Consider the following 19,127-nt stretch of genomic DNA (forward strand, 5'->3'; position numbering starts at 1 on the left):
CTAAGGCCGCTGCATAAAATCTCTCGCTCGCTCGCTCGCTCACCCGAAATTTACAATTGTCGACGGCAGCGGGGAGAATGGCCGCGAGAGCGTTCGCGATAGTTGCAGTTTCGCTCGCGTGTCGGAAGCGCACGCTCGCGAAAGCCGAAAGAAATCGGCGTCGTACAATTGTTTTTCATTCACGAGCGAACAAATAATTAATTGCCCCGAGTTTCTTGAAGTACGCTCTTGCCGCGAAAGAAACACAGCTCTCGCCCTTCCGCTCCCCCTCCCCCCCTCCGGCGCCGCGGCCCCCGCCGCTTCCCGACGTTACGGTAAGGAAATCATGGCGAAAGAACTGAAACAATCAATTACCTCGACGGATCCTAATGAGAAAGTTGTTTCTCTTCATGATAGAAATTTAATATGCCGCGCGCACTCAACTGTCCGACCAAATTAAGTCTCCGCGTTGTTTGCTTAAAGCGCGCGCGGCTTCTTTCCGCGAACGAGAGAAGTGCCGTTTGCGCGAGGAGAGAGAGAGAGAGTTCGTGTCTTTCTTTTCCCTCCGCCGTGGAGTTTAATCGAATTCTTCTCAAAGGAGCGCGTCTCGGGGTGGAAGGGGGGACGGAGGGAGAAATCGAAGCGCGTTCCTCCGTCGTGCACGGGCGATCGATTTTCGCGGGGCGCGCGGCGTCGCCGCAAATAGCGACGGGTTTGCATGCATTTTCCGGTGAAGCGCATCGAAAAATCGAACGAATTTATCGCGAAATGCAATGACACGAATACGTTAATTGGATACAAGTTGCCGATTGCTTTTTTCCTTTTTTTATGTAATCTCTCTTTTTCGCGTCAAACCTCCGAGCGCAAATAAAACACGAGCGATGGGTCATTTTTGTATTTAATTGCTGGATCATTCCCTTATCTCGCAGTGGCAAATTGGCGATAGAGGTTTGTCGGCGGTAAATTGGTTGCGTCCAATGGAGGCTGTTGAACATAGCATAGCGCCGCCAGGAGGTACATGAGCGTGTAAACCCGCCGATACGAGAGAGGGAGGGTGGGAGGGAGGGAGGAAGGGGAGAGAGAGAGAGAGAGAGAGAGCACGACGCGTATAACGTTATTCCTCATTTTCCCTCTCACCTCTTTCCCCCTTTTTTCTTCCTTTCGCCGTCCGTCATAATTCCCGTCACTGGGTCACATCACCGCGGGTGCATTCGTGTCGCCATTAAGCGCTGAATTCGTCCGATTTTTATCGTAAATATTGAGTGAGGCCGTTACGTCGGATTGACATGAAGTGATCAGTGAAGAACTTATATTTAGCATTTTCGACGCGAAACAGAAAAGTCTCCACCTGGAGAGAGAGAGAGAGAGCCGTTCTCCGTCCGACGCGATATCGTTTCCTTGCGACCGCGTCGGCGCGGCGCGCTACTTTTTACAAGGTTGCAAGGATATGATGCAGCGGAGTCTGCGGAGAAACGACAGCTGACGGGCGCGTCGGGCGATTCCGTCGGCGAAAAATAGGAGGGCAGAAACCGGCAGAATGTTCGGCAGAATTAACGTCGTGGCGCGTTACCGGGAGATAACCGTAATTTCGCTCTCGCTCACTCGTTCTCTCTCTTCCTTCCTCCCCCTCTCCCTCTCTCTCTCTCTCTCTCTCTCTCTCTCTCTCTCTCTGGTACGTGACAAATATATTATGTTTGCTTGTGTACGCGGAGAACGCACAATACCGTGGCACGAATCGACCCGTGCGAATGCAAACTGTGGCAATTATTCGAACCGCAGCTGCGCGGAAACTTTCCCGTAACAGATCGCGCAACGATTAATAATCTATATTAATTACAGTAAAACGCAGATATGCAATTTGAAGACGATAAAATCCCCCGCCGCCCGGGCCCCAGCCGGGCCGGGCCGGGCCGGCGCGCGCGCGCGCGCGCGCTGCGTCTTCGACCGCTAATTATTCTCCGAGAATTACGCCAGCCGCGACAAACATTTTGCAGCAGTCGCAGCAATAACAAGCTTCGCGCCGTATTTCACGCGAGCGGATTCGCGGCGGATTGAACATCGTCTGTCGCGTGTCCGGATCCGGTCCGTAACTGTGTCTCCCTCTCTCCCTCCGCTCGCTCTCTCAGCGGCCGTTCCTCTTCATTATTTGTATCTCACCGCAGAGAATAGAGAATTTGTAATGCACACGAGAGACACGAGAGGGGGAGGGGCCACAGGCTTCTATCTTCTCCGGCGCGACGCGACGCGACGAGACGAAAGAGTCGTCGTCGCGCGCGCGCGCTCACGCTCGCGCTGGTCGCGCGGCGCGTATAATTGAATTGCAAATCGTAACGGGCGCATTTGTTACTTCCAGCATCGACGAAGACGGGCCGTGGAACGCGACGAAGGAGATCATAACGCCGCACAACGACACGTTCTACACCGTCGACAACCTGAGGCCATTTACGGTCTACAGCTTCCGAGTGGCGGCGATAAATGCGCTGGGTCGCAGCAAGCCCAGTCAAGCGTCCTACTACATGGTGACTCTGCGCGAAAGTAAGTTCCCGGCGATTTTAATCTCTCGCCGCTTTTATCGAATGCCCGGCCGATATATCGCGCGCGCGCGCGCTTTTACCGGGCCGCCACCCAGCGCCACCGTGCGCGGGGCCGTATTCGGCCAATTGTTACACGCAGTACAGCCGCCGCCCGCGTTTCAGATAGCAGATGCGAGAGCAGCGTATTACGTAATCCGCGCGCGAATGCGAGTCGCGCCGAGTCGCGCTCGAAACGCGCCGGCACGACGAGCTCGTAATACTCGTCCCGCCCGCGCCTGCTCGCACATTTCTCGCGATGATTTCGCGCGGTAAAAATTTACTACCTCGGCGGTCAGTAATCTCGTCATCGTGCGACACCAACGCGATGCACTCGCGAGCGGGTCGGATGAAGGAAAGGCCGCGCTTGAGTATCGCCCGCTCATCAAGAATCCCGGTTGTTTCCCGGCCGGCGGATTTTCGCCGCAAGATATCGCTCGCGAATGAAAGCATCGCCGATACCCCCCCCTCCCCCCTTCCGCCGTCCCAGCCACTGCCCTCGCTCTGCCGTCACTCCTGCCCCGCAATGTCCCAGAAGGCGAGGTAATAGCGAAGTTTCCGGGCGGAAGCCAATATCGGCTTTAGGATATCCTCTCTTGTCGCGCTCATCTGCGCGTCGGGCCGATTCAATCGTCCAAATTACATCTACCTACTGCATCTCCCGCGGCTATCAAAACGAAGTTTGTCCCTCTCGACCGCGATGACACCGAGGCGTCGTGCTAAATTAAACGGTCGACACCCTCCGGTCGTTAGCGCCGACGGCGGCAGGAGGCTCGGCGGCGCTCGAGGCGGAGGGGCTTGGGGGAAGGGAAGAAGGGGGTCACAAAGCGTTTGACGCCGCGAGGAAGAAAGTGACGAAACTTTGGAGAGGAGAGAAAAGTCCGAGTGCAGCGAGGAGAGAGAGAGAGGGAGAAACGGGCGGAAGGAGAGTGAGAGAAAAAACGAGAGAAAGAGAGTGAAGGGCGCGAGGGGGTTTAAGAGCGACACGGCCAGTTCTTGGCATCCATGAGAAGAAGCCGTCCAGGGCGGCTAACTAAAGAGGCGCTAATTGCAGCCAGCAGCCGGGGGAGCGCAAGCAGGCTCTAGTCGAGCCTATTCTTTTTCTTCGCCTCCTAATTTGCCCTCTCTCTCTCTCTCTCTCTCTCTCTCGCCCTCTCTTGGCTGCAACCCTTTCCTTCCGACGACAACGTCGGCGTTTCCGTCGTTCTCGTCCTCCTCCTCATCGTCATCGTCGTCGTCGCCGTCGTCGTCGTCGTCGTCGTCGACGTCATTCTCTCTGGCACACACGTTATAAAATAGGTTGAGCGCGCGCGAGACGCGAGCCCTATAAATTCCGTGAGCGCACGCTAGGAGACGGCTAGCAATGGCTGCGTGTATACACACAACATATATATACACTATATATATGTATATATATATGTATATATATAGTGTACATACACACACACGCGCACACACGTGCGGACGGCAAAGTTTGCGAGGAGCTGAGGACAATCTCCAGCGCGGCCGCGCGCGCGCGCGCGCTGCCCTTTTCGACCCGCGGCTCGGATTCTCACGCGTTCCGATCGCGCGCAGGGCCAATTACCGCGCCAGCGGCGCGCGAAGGGCCGACTCGCGGTCTAACGGGAATTAGGTGGCTGGTGGAATGTAACTATCGCCTGTGGAATCCGGGTTCATTTTTAATGGCGCGCGCGGACGGCCGGCGGCGCGGCGGCAGCGCGGCGGATCGAATGAACTGAATCCGAGACTCCGTCGCCGTACGACTCCTTCCTCGTACTACTTCCCGGCGATTCGCAAACGGCTGCGGCCTCGCGCACACTCTCAATTGTTCACATTTCGCACTCGGCGGTCCTTCGATCGCTCGTCGAGCAGCCGGTCAATCTTTGCCGGGTTAATTAGCGTAATCCCTCCGATAACGAACACTGAACACACCCTGCGCTATTATCCGCGTTTCCCTCTCCCTTCGTAGCTAGTGAAAAGTTACCGTTACCGTCTATTGTCATCCGTCTATTGTTAAATCAGACTCTACGGCCCGGCCGGTTTCCGAGCGACTTTCTACAATCCCCGAAACAGGACGTTTCTCGTAGAAAGAAAAATGGCGGAGAGCAGATCGCCAAAAGGTGTCATATAATCCGTTATAATCACGACTTGGCCAGTTACAAAAGCGGTGATGCGACGCCGACAGCGTGCTGTGAGAGATGAAACGATTTATTAGCTCCGTTATGTCGTTTCGAGCACGTCCGTCGAGACTCGATTCGGCTTCTATTGTGCTTTCGTGCATCGCTCTCAGCTCGCGCGAAAAATCGGAATGTGATGTCGTCATGCGCTGGTCATTTCGAACGGGAGGGGGGGTGGAGGGGGAGGAGAGGGTGCGCGACGTGCGCCAAGTGCCCCCGACGCTATTGAATATAAATATATCGCACGCAGCGCCGCGCGACGGCCGCTGCGTTTCGTCGATCCTCAGCCGTGAGACGGAAATAATTATTCGTTTATCGAGACGCGCCCGCATCGTCGTGCCGCGCCGCGCCGCGCCGCGCCGCGCCGCATGCGCATCATGCGGAAATTCGCGCGCCCCTGTCAATAATTAATTTAAATACGCCAAAGCGTCGGAGCGGCTGCTCTCGGCGCGGCCGGCAGAAAAATTCCACTGTAATATCGTCGGCGGAACCGCGCGCCCTCGATACGCGCGATTACACACCGCGTTCCGCGAGCTCGCCATTTTTGTAATTTCCCCGTCGCGATATCATTCGCGAGTCGACCGATTCGGCGAATTAGCATCTCGAGGCGCGGCGTCAGCGCAATAAAATTCAAGTAATTTCGACGTTCGACGGACGGACAGGCGTTACCCCTCCCAGCTCCCGCCCCCGCCCCCCTTCCCCCCCCCCGCCTCCTTCTCTCGCGCTTTCTTTTTTTTTCGCGGTGGCGGCGCGGCGGCGACGTGGATTCGAAACCATCGAACCGTCCCCTCGCCAATCACCGGTCCGATACATTAGAATGTATTCTAACGCGGCCGCGAAATCGCGGCGTCCAATCTCTGGGCGATATCGGCAGGACGACCGCGCGATACAGATATGCGAATAGCTACGAGTATTAAAAAGATTTTTTTGCGGGATGCAACGTGATCGAAAAACGATGCGTGCTCGACGCCAGCCAGCCAGCCGGCCAGCCATCCGACCAGCCAGCAGCCATGGTCGGTTCGCGGCGCGCGGATAAAGTACAGTCGATATATCCTTGCGTCGCCGTTGCGCACGGCTATCGTATGCACTCGGGATCGACGTATCGCGTCACATGCGGAAAAGGGTCGAGCGTTTTCCACAACGTTCGAGTGTTTCGCCACGTTCACCTTACGTCACCTGCGCGATTTCTCGCGAGAGACGAATATGTAATAACGGAGAGGGAGCAAGGGGGAGAGAGAGAGAGAGTGAGAGAGAGAGAGAGAGAGAGAGAGAGAGAGAGAGAGAGAGAGAGAGAGAGAGAGAGAGAGAGAACGTCTCGCGCTGACGTGGGGACGAAACAGGGTGTGCAAATTGGTTTCGTTTACGCGGCAGTTACCAGCAGTTATTTCCAACATTTTCGGACTCGTGAGCGCGCACGCGTGCACGTGCGCGCGCAAAGTGATCTGTCGAAAGTAAATTTCTTCCGAAATTCCGAGGCTCTCTCTCTCTCTCTCTCTCTCTCTCTCTCTCTGTCTCTGTCTCTGTCTCTGTCTCTGTCTCTGTCTGTCTGTCTCTCGTGGCGATCGCCGGGCGGGATCGCGCCGCTCATCCTCGGCCGCTTAGCCCGCTTCGGGGGATCCATTTTTAATTACGAACGACACGGCCGCGTTTTAGATTCTAACGAGAGCCGCGCTGTGTCGATGCGCTCTTCGAAAAACGATACCTTCCCCCTGCTGCGGCACGATGCTGCGGCGCGATTCGTTTCAGTTTGCCGCGGCGTACGAGCGGAATGCAGTCGATATGCCCACATCGACATCGGCGATCGACGAGCAGCGAGTAATGCGTCAATATTGACAGGACGCGTAGACAGGTCACGTTTCGCAGCGTGGTGCGGTCGGACGACCGACCGACCGACCGACCGACCGACCGACCGAACGACCGAACGACCGTTCAACCGTTCGACCGTCCGTCCGTCCGTCATTCGTCCGTCGTCGTTCGTCCGTTCGTCGTTCGTTCGTTCGTTCGTTCGTCCGTTCGTTCGTTCGTTCGTTCGTTCGTTCGTTCGTTCGTTCATTCATTCGCTCCCTCTCCCGTTCGTCCGTCTGTCCGTATGCTCGCTAGGTAGGTCGCTCGGTCGTCGACGTGCTCGACGAGCGGGCGCAGAAACCCGCGCATTGGTTTATGCCACCGGATTCTAATTCGTGATTCTAATTCGTGGCTATCGGTGCGGTAGGCCGGCGTCGGTGTAGTGCGCACCCGTGGCCAACGGCACGGGAATTCACGATGGCTCAAATGAAACCCTCGTGCACCCGGATCAATAGGGCACCACCGACGAAACTTCTCCTACCACTTTACTCACTCTCTCTCTCTCTCTCTCTCTCTCTCTCTCTCTCTCTCTCTCTCTCTCTCTCTCTCTCTCTCTCTCTCTCTCTCTCTCTCTCTCTCTCTCGCCGGGGCTCTCCAATACGTACACGTGGGGCGCGCGCGCCGGTCCTCGTACCCATTTCCGGACCTCGTTCGCCCCGCTCGCCATAAATATACAGCGCAACCGAGCTACCAATTAGCCATCGGGACACCCGTCGCCACCGCCGTCGGTCCTCTCCCCGCTAAGTTCATTCGGTGCGGGCGGCAACGCGGCAATCCGAAAATTGCAGGAGCTCTCGGCTAGAAAAGGGCTCTTTTTCTCTCGCCGTGCCAGGGGCCGAGAGAGAGAGAGAGAGAGAGAGAGAGAGAGAGAGAGAGAGAGAGAGAGAGAGAGAGAGAGAGAGAGAGAGCGCGCGCGTTCCAGAGCCCCGGATGAAAAAGCGCGCTCGCTCGTCTCTTCGCTAAGAATTTCACGGCGGCGGTAGCAGGACTTGTGCAGGAAGGACGTCGCGCGAGGAAATGAGACCCGCGTGTGAGACGACACATACATACTCGCGTCCGACACCGCGCCGGCCGGTTCTCCTCCGCAGCTCCAAGTTTAGACGCGTCGTCGGATGTCGATCGCGACGCGCGACGCGCGACGCGCGTTACAATCGCGCGATGTTATCGTTAATCGATGGCGCGCGCGCGCTTTGGATGATCACTCGGTGATTACGTCGCTAATTGCGTGTAGCAGGTAAGTAAAGGGGCGATTAATACGCGAGCACGTGTAATAACAACGATGAATGAAGTACTCGACGGCCTAATCGCCGATTGCTAGCTCAGCCGTGAAATTTGCACGCTCGTCGATTAGATACGGATCGCGCATCCGCTATAGACGACCGATCTCCGCGTAGGATAAATGGAGATCGCAGCCTCCCCCGGCAACATTCAAACCAAGGAGGGGCAGAGGGAACGAGAAATAGAGATAGAGAGAAGGACAAAGAGAGAGAGAGAGAGAGAGAGAGAGAGAGAGAGAGAGAGAGAGAGGGTGCTAGAGCGAAGGTGGAAAAGAGTGACTGGTATTGTTGCCGCCGCAACATCCACGGACGATGGGTCCCGGGTAAGTTCATTCGTGGACGAGAGCAGTCTGGAGAATCGGGAAAGAGCGGCTTCTGCCCGCTCTGTGTGTGAACTATTTTCGATTCCGACGGGGGCTGATAAAGTAGTGAAGGGACTCGGATGCAATAAAGGCGCGTCTTTCCGCGAGTCACGTTTCGACGCAGCGTGGAACCCGAGGAATCTCTATACCGGTGACCCGAGCAATTTATTTCCGCCGCCATGACGTTACGTAACAACAATACTTTGTTCTCGAGCCGCTTAATAGTGCGGGGAAATGCTTCGCGAGACGATCGCCTCCGCGAGTTCACCGACTTACTGCTCGATTCTCGCGATTCGACTGCGAATCGCGGCCGCGCGGCGAGACTCGCTCGAGCGACTCGCGCGGGCGACTTGGTCGTTTCGCGTGTCGGCGGGGAAATTAGCAGCGGTGCGTATTTCTCGCGAAAAGCACGATAATTAAGGACGTCAATCGCGACAGAGGGAGGGAGAGGGTGGACTGCGGCGGTGAGACGACGTGAGATTTCGTATCGGGACTACGTGAGTGCGTATTCGCCGCGTCGTGTAACATTCTTACGCGACGCTATCGCAGTGTTGTATAACTCGTTGTTGTTCTTTTTTCTTTTGCTGTTTTCTTTTTTTTCTTTTCTTTTCTACGAACAACGTTAGCAACCGTTTATACGAACGGTTTGTCACGATTAAGCGTTCCAGCGCTTATATACGTGGAAATTGGTACTTCGATAATATATCACGGAAGCGTAAAACCGGCGTTATCGTCATAAACACGCCGACGTGGTAATAATAAGTTAACGCAGATTTAGCGCTAGTAAAAAGTGCAGCCAGCATTTATCGCGACGTTAAATTGCTCGGGCGAAAGTGGGAGGCGGTAGCTCCGCCTAAAGGACTTATCAGTCTTTCCTCTCGCTCTCTCACTAATAATCTCTCTCTCTCCCGCTCGCTCGCCCTTCCCCCGCCGCCCTTGCCCCGGCTTATCACCGTGTAGCAAATTATAAATTTTTTTTGTGGCGAAGCTGAGTAGCGTGATGGCTAATCGATCGTATTATGACCGGCCTTACGACGCAGCCTCAGCTTTCAGCGCGCGTTACACGAGAGCGCCGCGGTTTCTTTTCGCTTTAAAGGTCTCACGGAAAGATCGCCACACAAGGTAATGACGAGGCGATTAAGACACAAATCGGTTCTCCCTTTGATTAAACACGAATCGCGCGCGGGGCCATTGTCAGTGTCGACAACTTTCCTTCGGCCACGAGGCTCGGAATATAACAACGCGATAATTGCTTCTCATCGAATTACCGTCGATAAATAAATTACGGCAGCCGACGTATGAAAAGCGAAGCAAAGAAGTCGCGCGCGCGCGCGCGCGAGAGAGAGCGAGAGAGAGAGAGAGAGAAAAGAAACGAGACATCGGCAAAAATGCCGGCAGATGAAAACTAATTAAACACTGATTAAATAAGTAATTGCTAATTGATCGACGGGAATCGTCCTCGCTACCGCGCGAAGTCTCCCGTCGTCGCTCTTTCTCCCCCCTCCCCCCTCTCTCTCTCTCTCTCTCTCTTTCTTTTTCTCCTTTTTCCTCAACCACGTTCTCTCTTTCTCAGAGCGCGTCGTCGGCGCTCCCGCGGTCATACTCGCGCAATTAACGCGCGATCGTGCAATTAACGCTTCCGCCGTCATTAACGCGCGCAGGCTTGGGTTAACTGAGCGGCGGCGGCGGCGACGACTGACGTGCAACGCGCATTAAATGTCTCGGCATTATTTCTGCGACAATTTCTCATTCCCGCGGCCGAGTCAGCCGACGCTAACGTGCCGACGCGATAGCGTCCGCGCGGCAGCGCGCGGGTTGTTTCAGAAGTGACACGCGGATGCTAATTATTTCGAACGGCGAGGCAGCACGAGCTCCTGACGGGGACAACGCCGAGCACGCCTCCGCCCTCGCCCGTGCCGCCGCGATAAAGGGACCCGAAACAAATTACACCGGCTCTAAAATTATTACACAGTCATTTTTTAGCCGCAGCCCACGCGCGCTCCGTCGCGCGACGTCACGGAGATTGAACGGCGTTACCGTTGCCATTCCGAAAATCGTTCCGCTCCTCCTGCTCCTCCTTTACCGCTTCCTCCTCCTCCTCCTTTTGTAACCCGGAGTTAAAATGTATGTCGTTGGCGCGCGAGCGCGACCGCACGAAGGAAACGGCATTTAATCACGAGGTGAAAACGCGCCGTAACCGAGCTGCGCCTTCCCTCGTCTTTCTCTCTCTCTCTCTCTTTTTCTGTTTCGTTCTGTTTTTTTTTTTCTTTTTCTATTTCTCCCTCTCTCTCTCTCTCTCTCTCTCTCCCTCTCTCTCTTTTTCTGTTTCGTTCTGTTTTTTTTTCTTTTTTTATTTATCCCTCTCTCTCTCTCTCTCTCTCTCTCCCCCTCTCTCTTTTTGTTTTCCACTCGCCCTCTCTCTTTTCATTCACGCGTGAGAAAATCCGATCGCGTCGCTGATTAAGTTTGTCGAGTAACTGCGCGGAGGAATATAATTTCCCCTGGCACGCTTCGCGTAGATTCGCCGCATCGACGCGCGGATTTAAATGTAGTTTACGCTCCTCGGGCCTAAATTAAAAATACCAAAGTCCGAAAACAATCCCGCGGTAGGATCGATGGACGATGCGCGTGCGGCGATAAACGATACTGCGTACGCCGGTAAACATTCGTCCGCGCGTATAAAGTGACACGGTTAACATTGATTGAATGATTTCGATGAAAATATGTATCCGATATATCTAGGGGGGGGAAAAAAAAAAAACACGCGCAGCCGCGCGTGCGCGCGGCCGCGCCTCGTCAACAGCTGCGCTTTATTACGCGTATATACTCGCTCGCGCGAGATTTTATATGTCGGCGGCTCGTGCACACGCGGAAACTTGAAATTTCCAGGAGAGTCCCCGCCAGTTTGGAAATTTATTTCCACGATTGCCGGTTAAATATTACCTTTTAATTTTTCTCTCTATTCGTCCGGTTACGTATTTACCCGCGTTCGACGATTCGAAGCAATCACAACTATCGATTTCCAAGCGGCGGCGGCGGTGGCGGCGGCGCGGGCGGCCGCCCGCTTCCCGGCAGCAACTTTAAATATTATTTTTGCTGTATGTCATACTCCCCCGTGTCGAGCGTTGTTTTTCAGAATCGGCTTTTTTCCTCCGCGCTCATGAACCGATGGATTTTTATCGTCTGTGCGGTACGATCCGCGACGACGAGACCCGAGTCGAAAGCTCGCTTCTACATCTTGATCCTGCAAATTTCGTCACGCTTCAGGCACCAATATGGAGAATATCGCGACGCGACGCATGCAGGCGTCCTCGTGTTTTTTATTTTAATTCTAAAGGATGTATCAAGTAAACGAATAACTCGCTCGACTGCGGGCAAATAATCATGTAAATTCATGGACCTCCGACTTACGAGGCAGGAATTCATGAGTTTACGATTATTTATCGAACGACGAGGCAAACGAGGCGAAGTGCCGGCCTTGCAGTAGATTCGGAATCGGCAGACTGGGTGTCTGCCTATTCTTGCCAAGTTATTCGTCAAACGCTGCGCAACAAAGAATCGAACACGCCCGAATAAACGAGATGTGTCGCTACCCGCATATCCCGGTGTCTCGTGTCCTTCGTCCTTCGTCTTGGCCTCCAAATCCAACGTCCTGTCGTGGCTGCTCGGTGGAACGCTCACTGCCACTGACATTCGCGTAGATACGAGAAACGCGCGTCAACTAACGCAATGGCCGACTTGATCGTTCCGCGCTGCCGACCGAAAGGACGCGCACAATAACACTCGGCACGAGGCTCCTCCAATCATACCAACTCCTTTCGAGCGATTGACACGAAGCTACCGCACTGCGACGAATGTGCTGCTGCTGCTTTGATAGTTTTCTTTTCAGAACCGTCGCAAGTGCTTCTTCATCTTCTTCTTCCTCTCATTGATACCGGTCGAGCACTCGTCGTGTGCTAAAGGCCAGTCATCGGCCGAGAAGACGTCAGAGAGCTTGAAAAGTCGATTCCCAGTGCCTGAAGTCTCGATTCTTCCCGGAGTAGCTCGGCTTCGCTTCAGCCTGATACGACAACGCGCGGGTTATCGGAACGCGCCCGAGGGCGCGCGTGCATTGTCCCGAAAAATCAAAATCGGGAGATTCGGAGGCCGCGCGCGACGATCTCCCGGATGGCCGTAATACCGTGATCCAAATACCGAGACATCCAGGTATCCAGGAATACAGTTTGGAATACAGCCTGTGTGTGTACAATTTTGCTCCGCGGGGGAAGCAAATAGAGATGAACAGTATCGCACAGAAATACACACCGAAATAACTGACGCGGCCGGGAGCTGTCAGCTTGAACACTTCGATGAAACTGTCTCTTCTCTCCAAAGATTGCCTCGGTATTTGGATTTTGGCTATTGTGGCTCTCGAGGAAATTGCGCTCCGCTTCTTACGCCTCCTCGAATCAACGAGTCTAGAAATGATTGTGAGCCTCGCGAATGCTGACTCGCGATTTTAACAATGCCCCTTTCTCGCCGCCGCCCTTCCTCGATCGATCGAAGAAAATTGTGACAAACGGATTACCGAGGTAACGAGCGCGCGAATCGTGAAAAGATTGCGAGCAAATGATGGGGAATCCGTTATTTTGCTCGCTAATTCCATCAGCTGGCTTCGTCAATGATTTAATATCTGCTTATTAAGCACCTAATGAATCTCTCTCTCTCTCTCTCTCTCTCTCTCTCTCTCTCTCTCTCTCTCTCTCTCTCTCTCTCTCTCTGTCTCTCTCTCTCCTCTCTTCCTCTGCGTTTGGATAAATTGCGTTATTAATACGTTGCTTATTGAAACGAGCGAGAATGCGCGACGTGTATAGATTTCAATGAAGCTGATAGCTTTAACGATTCGACAAACGTCGACAAGCGCGCGCGCGCGCGACGACGCTTACAAATAATATATCGTTTCGCGCGAAAGCCGGAGCAACAACGGAGAAAGAAACTTTTCCTCTCGTAATTCCGAATCTCTCCCAGTCAGATTTTATCCCCGCCTTTATCCCTGACATTTGGCCCGTCTCGCTTGTCCCGAGACGTTGTTTCCCCGCACGGGATCGTAGGAATTTACAAAACGTGTATGATTGTTTGCAGTACCGGAAGGAAAACCGACCATCACGGCGGCCCACAATACCTCAGCGACGTCTATTTACTTGGCGTGGAAGCCGCCGAGTCGCGACACCATACACGGCGAGTTCCTCGGATATCGCATAGGATACCGACGACGCGAGAAAGCGGACGAAGAAATGACAAACATTTATATTCGTGATCCTGCCGTCGACGTAAGTCGCGTAAAATATTTTATTATCTCGCGCGGGGCCGACAGCGAGCGCGCGAGCGCCTTTGTTAAAAGGAACAAGAGGAACGCACGTGTATCCTTCATCCTCTCGCGTTACAGAATCACAGCATCCACAATTTGGAGACCTTCACGCAGTATCTCGTTTCCCTGCAAGTGTTCAATCCGGAGGGCCACGGGCCGGCTTCGACCGTGACGGTGATGACCGACGAAGGCGGTAAGTGAAGGATAAGAATAGAAAGGGGGAATAAAAGCGCAAGGGGGGAGGGATACAAAGAGACGCCTTTTCCGCGTGCTCGCGTGTCGCGAGTCGCGCGAAACGAAGCTGGTACAATAGGATTCCGAGCGTGACGTTTCGAATCGAAGCCACTGCGGCACGAGATAATGCGCCGCGTACCCGAGTACGGTAAAACAGAACACGGTATCAGTCGTGATAAAGCGTTGAGTGCGCGGCGAGCTTAGCCGCAGCTGCAATGCAAGACCTCTGCATTGATCGCACGATGACGGGCGAGAATATCTCGCTTCGCACGTGCTTTGCCCGCCCGCGCGCGCGCTCTTATTTATATATCGATATCGTCTGCGATCTGCGACGAAATTGTCAAAATGAAGAGATTAGCTCGACGCGAAGACGCCGCGTTTTAATGAACCGGCGAGGAGTCGTGTATTCTTCGCGCAAAACGCCCACACACACACACACACACACGCTTTACTTATAAAGAAAAACCTACTCGGTATCTGACAATAGGGAGTTTTTGCAATACCGTTTCTCGGATACGGTAAACATAAATCGTGAACGCTATTCGCGAAATCGGAAATAACGCGACCAATAGCATTCACGATTAACGTTTACCGTATCTGAGAGACGGGAGTATTGCAAAAAGTGTCCCCGATGATGAAATATAACGCTAGAGCCAACAGAACACACATTCCGACCGGGCTGAACGGTCGGTGAAATTCAATAAAAGATGAAGTATCGCGCATGTCTCTCTTTCTCTCTCTATTTTTGAAACGCATTTCTCTATTTTTGAACACGCATAGACAGGGAGAGAGAGAGAGAGAGAGAGAGAGAGAGAGAGAGAGAGAGAGAGAGAGAGAGAGAGAGAGAGAGAGAGAGAGAGAGAGAGAGAGAGAACGTCATTGGTGATTCATTACGTCCCTGCGCATTCATCGCCGGCAACTTTCTAGCTGCTTCGGCGCTGCACCCTCGTTGACCCTCGTCTACGATAGAACGTCATTGTGAACGTCGGAGTTTCTTCGTGCCAAGGAACGAGCACGTTCCCATAGCCGTAGCTAAGGATTCCCGAGACCCCCCGTATTCATTGTGAACATCATCACCGTTTTGGAATCTCAGAATCTCCCGGCTGCTCGAGTATCCTCGCCCGACGCGTTCGGTGCAACGCGCCGGCAAGATTGACATTAGAGGAATTTCTTTCATGTATTGACGAGAGAGCTTATTCTCTCTCTCTCTCTCTTTCTCTATGGGCTCACCGGCGAGACAGAGAAAGAGGGAGGAAAAGAGAGAGAGAGAGAGAGAGAGAGAGAGAGAGGAGAAGAGAGGAGAAGAGGAGAGAGAGAGAAAGGACACGAGGTAAAAGAGCGAGAGGACAGAGGCAGCTGACTCAAAGACCCGAGAGAGAAAGAGAGGAACCCGTTCGTGGGAGAGAAACGAGCGGTCGCTGGACGGCAGAGAGGGGGAAGAGCAGAAGAGGGGAGCGTGACAGCCGGCGACCGTGCGACAGAGGAAGCCGTTGGAGAGACAAAGAGGGAGAGAACGAGAGAGCAGTAGAGAGAGAGAGAGAGAGAGAGAGAGAGAGAGAAAGGAGTGAGAGAGAGAGAGGGAGGAAGAAGGAGAGAAGAGGGAGAGAAAGAGAGAGAGAGGGGGGGGAGAGAGAGAGTGCGAGCGGGAGCAGCTGCCACGGCGTTTCGGTCGGCGCCGCGCCTGGTCGACGATCGATTTTCCCCGATTTTTCAGCGCGGGTCGAGGGAAGTACCTGCTCGAGTCGGCGGCCGGCGAACACGCCGTGTCGCGCGAGCCGGTTCGAGCGTCCTCGTCGCCGTCGTCGTTCGCTCTTCACCGTCCCCTTCGTCACCGTCATCGGTATCCCGGAGACGACGACACACGCGGAACGAAGCCCGTTTACACGCGCGCACGTGTGTCTTGGTTGCGGTCGCACGTGAAGTTGTTAAGCACGAGTGCACGCGTGCGTGCGTCTGTCTCTGTGTGTGTGTGTGTGTGTGTGTGTGTGTGTGTGTGTGTGTGCGTAGGTCTGTGTGTATGCGTGCGCACGTTGGGCCGCGGCTTGTGTGTGGGTGCGGGCGAGTGCGCGCATTCTCCTCGTGGCGGGTCGACGTATACGTGCGCGTAGTCGGAGTCGGAGTAATACGGGCTCTCTACATGGCGTAGCGCAGTGCCGGATACGCGCACCGAGTCGCGGATGTACGCGGGTTTAAAGTACGAGTCATACGAAGCACGCGCGCGCACGCACGCACTCACCGCGCTCTCACATGGGCTCGTGCATGAGCTCTGTCGCGTGAGCGCGAGCGCGAGCGCGAGCGCGGTCACAGTGCAGTGCGAGTGCGCGTGTAGTCGTCCGCATGCACGCGTCGCGCTCGCGTACGCGCGCAGTGACAGTACGCGAGCTCTCGCTCTGTGTACCTCGCGCTCCGTTTCTACCCGCAACGTGCCGAATCGGAAGTGCGCTGATCCTGCCGGTCCTCTCCCGGCATAATCGGGCTTCGAGTCGCGAGTGAGTGTTTCGTGAGCGGTCGGTGCTTGCGGTGAGCGCACGACGCGGAGCGGAGCGGAGCGGAGCGGTGCGGAGCGGTGCGGAGCGGAATCGCGCGGAGCGGAACCTGTCCGCGGACGGGACGAGCCACATCTCGGGAGAAAGAGGGAGGGAGAGAGAGAGGGAGAGAGAGAGAGTGAGCGAGCGAGCGAGCGGGAGCTCGCCGAGATGGCGGCGTGCCGTCGGTCCCGACGACGCCTCCTCCGGCTCGTCCGGTGACGCCTGGGTCGAGAAATCGCGGAATATATCGCGCGGCTTCCTGGGCCTGGGTGTGATCCTTTGTTCGGCTCGTGCTACGAACCGCCGGGAGGTTCTCCGTTCTCCCTCGTCGGAAGGTCTCGGTATTCCGAATCACTTCGGAGCGGCTGAAGGGAGACAGAGAGAAAGAGAGAGAGAGAGAGAGAGAGAGAGAGTGAGTGAGAGGGAGAGAGAAAGAAAAAGAGAGAGAGAGAGAGAGAGAGAGCGTGTGTGTATGTGTGTGCGTGCGCGTGTGCACGCCTCTGTATGCTGTGTGTGTATGTGTAGGAGGGAGAATGAGAGAGAGAGAGAGAGAGAGAGAGAGAGAGAGAGAGAGAGAGAGAGAGAGAGAGAGAGAGAGAGAGACGGGGTCGAGAGGTCGATATGACGCGAGCGCGAGATGTGTACGTCGAGCAGTGCCAAAATGAAACCCGAGCGGCGCATTCGGAATACTCCTAATATTCACCGACACGCTCGCTCGCATTGAGCGAATTTTATTTTCCCTACGCCTTTCCCTGCGCCCCTCTTTTAGGTCCCTTTTCGTTTTCGTCCGGTCCGAGAGACCTCGCAAGACACCCTATTGAAGTCTCACGGAAAATCTCGAAGGTCCCTTTGTGTGTCTCGTCTCGAGAATAGAACGAGGGAGGAGGAGAAGAGGAAGAAGAAGAAGAAGAAGAAGAAGGAGAGAAAGAAGTTCATTACGGCGCTCTCATGGAGGAGCGCGAAAGCAACTCGCACGTTCGTTGTGAGGAAAAATTGCTCCGCGGCTGAACTTTCTCTCGATTTATAAATTTTGCTCGGCAACGCTCGGGATTGAATTCGCGTAGTTCGTCGTAGCGAACGCTCGTCGCGCCGGTGACTTATCGGGGAGCGCTAATCAATTTGCGCGAGATAATACGTATCGTCCAGCTGAAACCGCGGAATAAATCATAGCCACCACACCGCCACCACCACCATCATACCAGCGCCTCTTCCTCCCCTCCCCATTTTCCTCCTCCTCCTCCTCGAGCGTCGTTTCAACTTTTGTTCGTGTTGGAGGCAATTGCGTCGAGAAACGTCAGTGTAACGTCAGTTTCCCAACAATCTAATTTGACACTTCGCTTCCAGCATCGCGTCAGTAGTCGATGAAAAGAAGAAAGAAAAAAAGAAACAAGTGAAACGCCGCGTGAGTCACCGCGATTACCGCGGAGCGGCGGCATAAATTACGATGACACAGTATCGACATTCAGTTTACGTTCGCATCCGTTTGAAGCACGCGAGGGAAAAACAAAAAGAAAAAAAAAAAAGAACAGCATTCGCTCTGCGCTACGGGCGCGATACAACGTTCATGACTCAACCTGGCTGCTGGATGCTGATGCCGTCGAATCGACGGCAGACAAATTACGAGACGAAACAAGAAAAGTGAAAACACAGGAAGGAAAGAAAAAAAGGGAGGAAAGAAATCGGAGCGGAGATCGGAGGACGAATGACGAGCCTGCGAGGCGACGTTTAACCCGTGACGAGGAAAAACGGCGATCGAGCGTCATCCCGTCGTCGTCGTCGTCGTCGTCGTCGTCGTCGTCGCGCGGCGCGGTGCGGCGACGCGACGTCGAGGGAACTCGTCGCAAGTTCGATCGGTGAAACTCGGTGCATCCATCGCGCTCGCGGACGGAACCACGCGGCGAAAGGACGCGGGGAAGTGACGAATCGCAGGGTCGACGGTGGCGAGCGGCGCTCCTGCCGGGGTTCCTGCCGCTGCTCGCGGCTGAAAAATCGCGTCTCGCGATCGAGGTCAATCCATTCCGTGTCGCCTCGCGAATCATCGCCCCGGACCGTTCCAATTTCCGTGCGACGTGCCGCCACCGCCGCGCCGCCGTCGCCGCCGCCGCCGCCGCCGTGCGCGCCTTCCTCGTCGATGCTCCGCGCGAGTGCACCGCTGCGCGCGTCCATGCACGAAACGCGCCGCATCTGCCATCGGTCCTCTCGGTTTTTTCCTCCCGTTTTCATCGCGACCGCCGCCGTCCGCTGTCGACCGCGAGGAATCGCTGATTTCTCTCCCTCTCTCTCTCTCTCTCTCTCTGTCTGTCTGTCCCTCTCTCTGTCTCGAGGCTCGCTCTCGTCCTCGTATATCATCGTCGACGCGCGACTCATATCCTCCACCCCGTCTCTCCTGATTACACGACGGAGGAGACACGCTCGCGCAGTGAAATTCCGGAAAGCGAATCCTCAGAAGCCTACGCGGCGATTCCCCCGCTCGTTAGCGCGAGCCGCGCGAACGAGCGTTCAACCCTGATAGCCAACAACCCGTCCGAGGAATCCCTCGACGGTGCGTACGTCGGTGGAAACAGTCCTTTCGCGCCGGTGAGATCGTAGCCTGGTCGCGGCGGAATGGGGCGCGGTCCGCCGCTCTCTCGTTCGTCGCTGATTATGCTCTCTCGGGGTTCCGTCTCTCGTCTCGCGAATTAACAGCACCGCGCCGCGTCGCGGGATTAACGTGGGAACGGTGCGCGCCGGCCTCTCGTCCTCTCCGTCATTCCTGTCTCGCGCCATCGGATTCGCCCGAATATTCGGCTCGGATATTCGGCGGCTGAC

General features: G+C 55.0%; 1 protein-coding gene across 3 annotated transcripts in view; it reads left to right on the forward strand.

Moving 5' to 3' along the window:
• Positions 1 to 2,334: 2,334 nt before the first annotated feature.
• LOC105187345 (Protein tyrosine phosphatase 99A) overlaps positions 2,335 to 19,127 on the forward strand; it is a 36,199-nt gene continuing 19,406 nt past the window's right edge. The window contains exons 1-3 of one of the 3 annotated variants that reach the window (XM_025307226.1): positions 2,335 to 2,514; positions 13,332 to 13,519; positions 13,636 to 13,750. In XM_025307226.1, the coding sequence (XP_025163011.1) occupies positions 2,496 to 2,514; positions 13,332 to 13,519; positions 13,636 to 13,750 (322 nt within the window). In that variant the 5' untranslated portion in view covers positions 2,335 to 2,495. Of the gene's footprint in view, positions 2,515 to 13,331; positions 13,520 to 13,635; positions 13,751 to 15,816; positions 16,312 to 19,127 lie in introns of those variants that run through there. The other 2 variants (XM_025307227.1, XM_025307228.1) reach the window with 2 other exon arrangements.

Source organism: Harpegnathos saltator, unplaced genomic scaffold (assembly GCF_003227715.2).
Source record: "Harpegnathos saltator strain DR-91 unplaced genomic scaffold, Hsal_v8.6 scaffold84, whole genome shotgun sequence".
Classification (NCBI taxonomy): domain Eukaryota; kingdom Metazoa; phylum Arthropoda; class Insecta; order Hymenoptera; family Formicidae; genus Harpegnathos; species Harpegnathos saltator.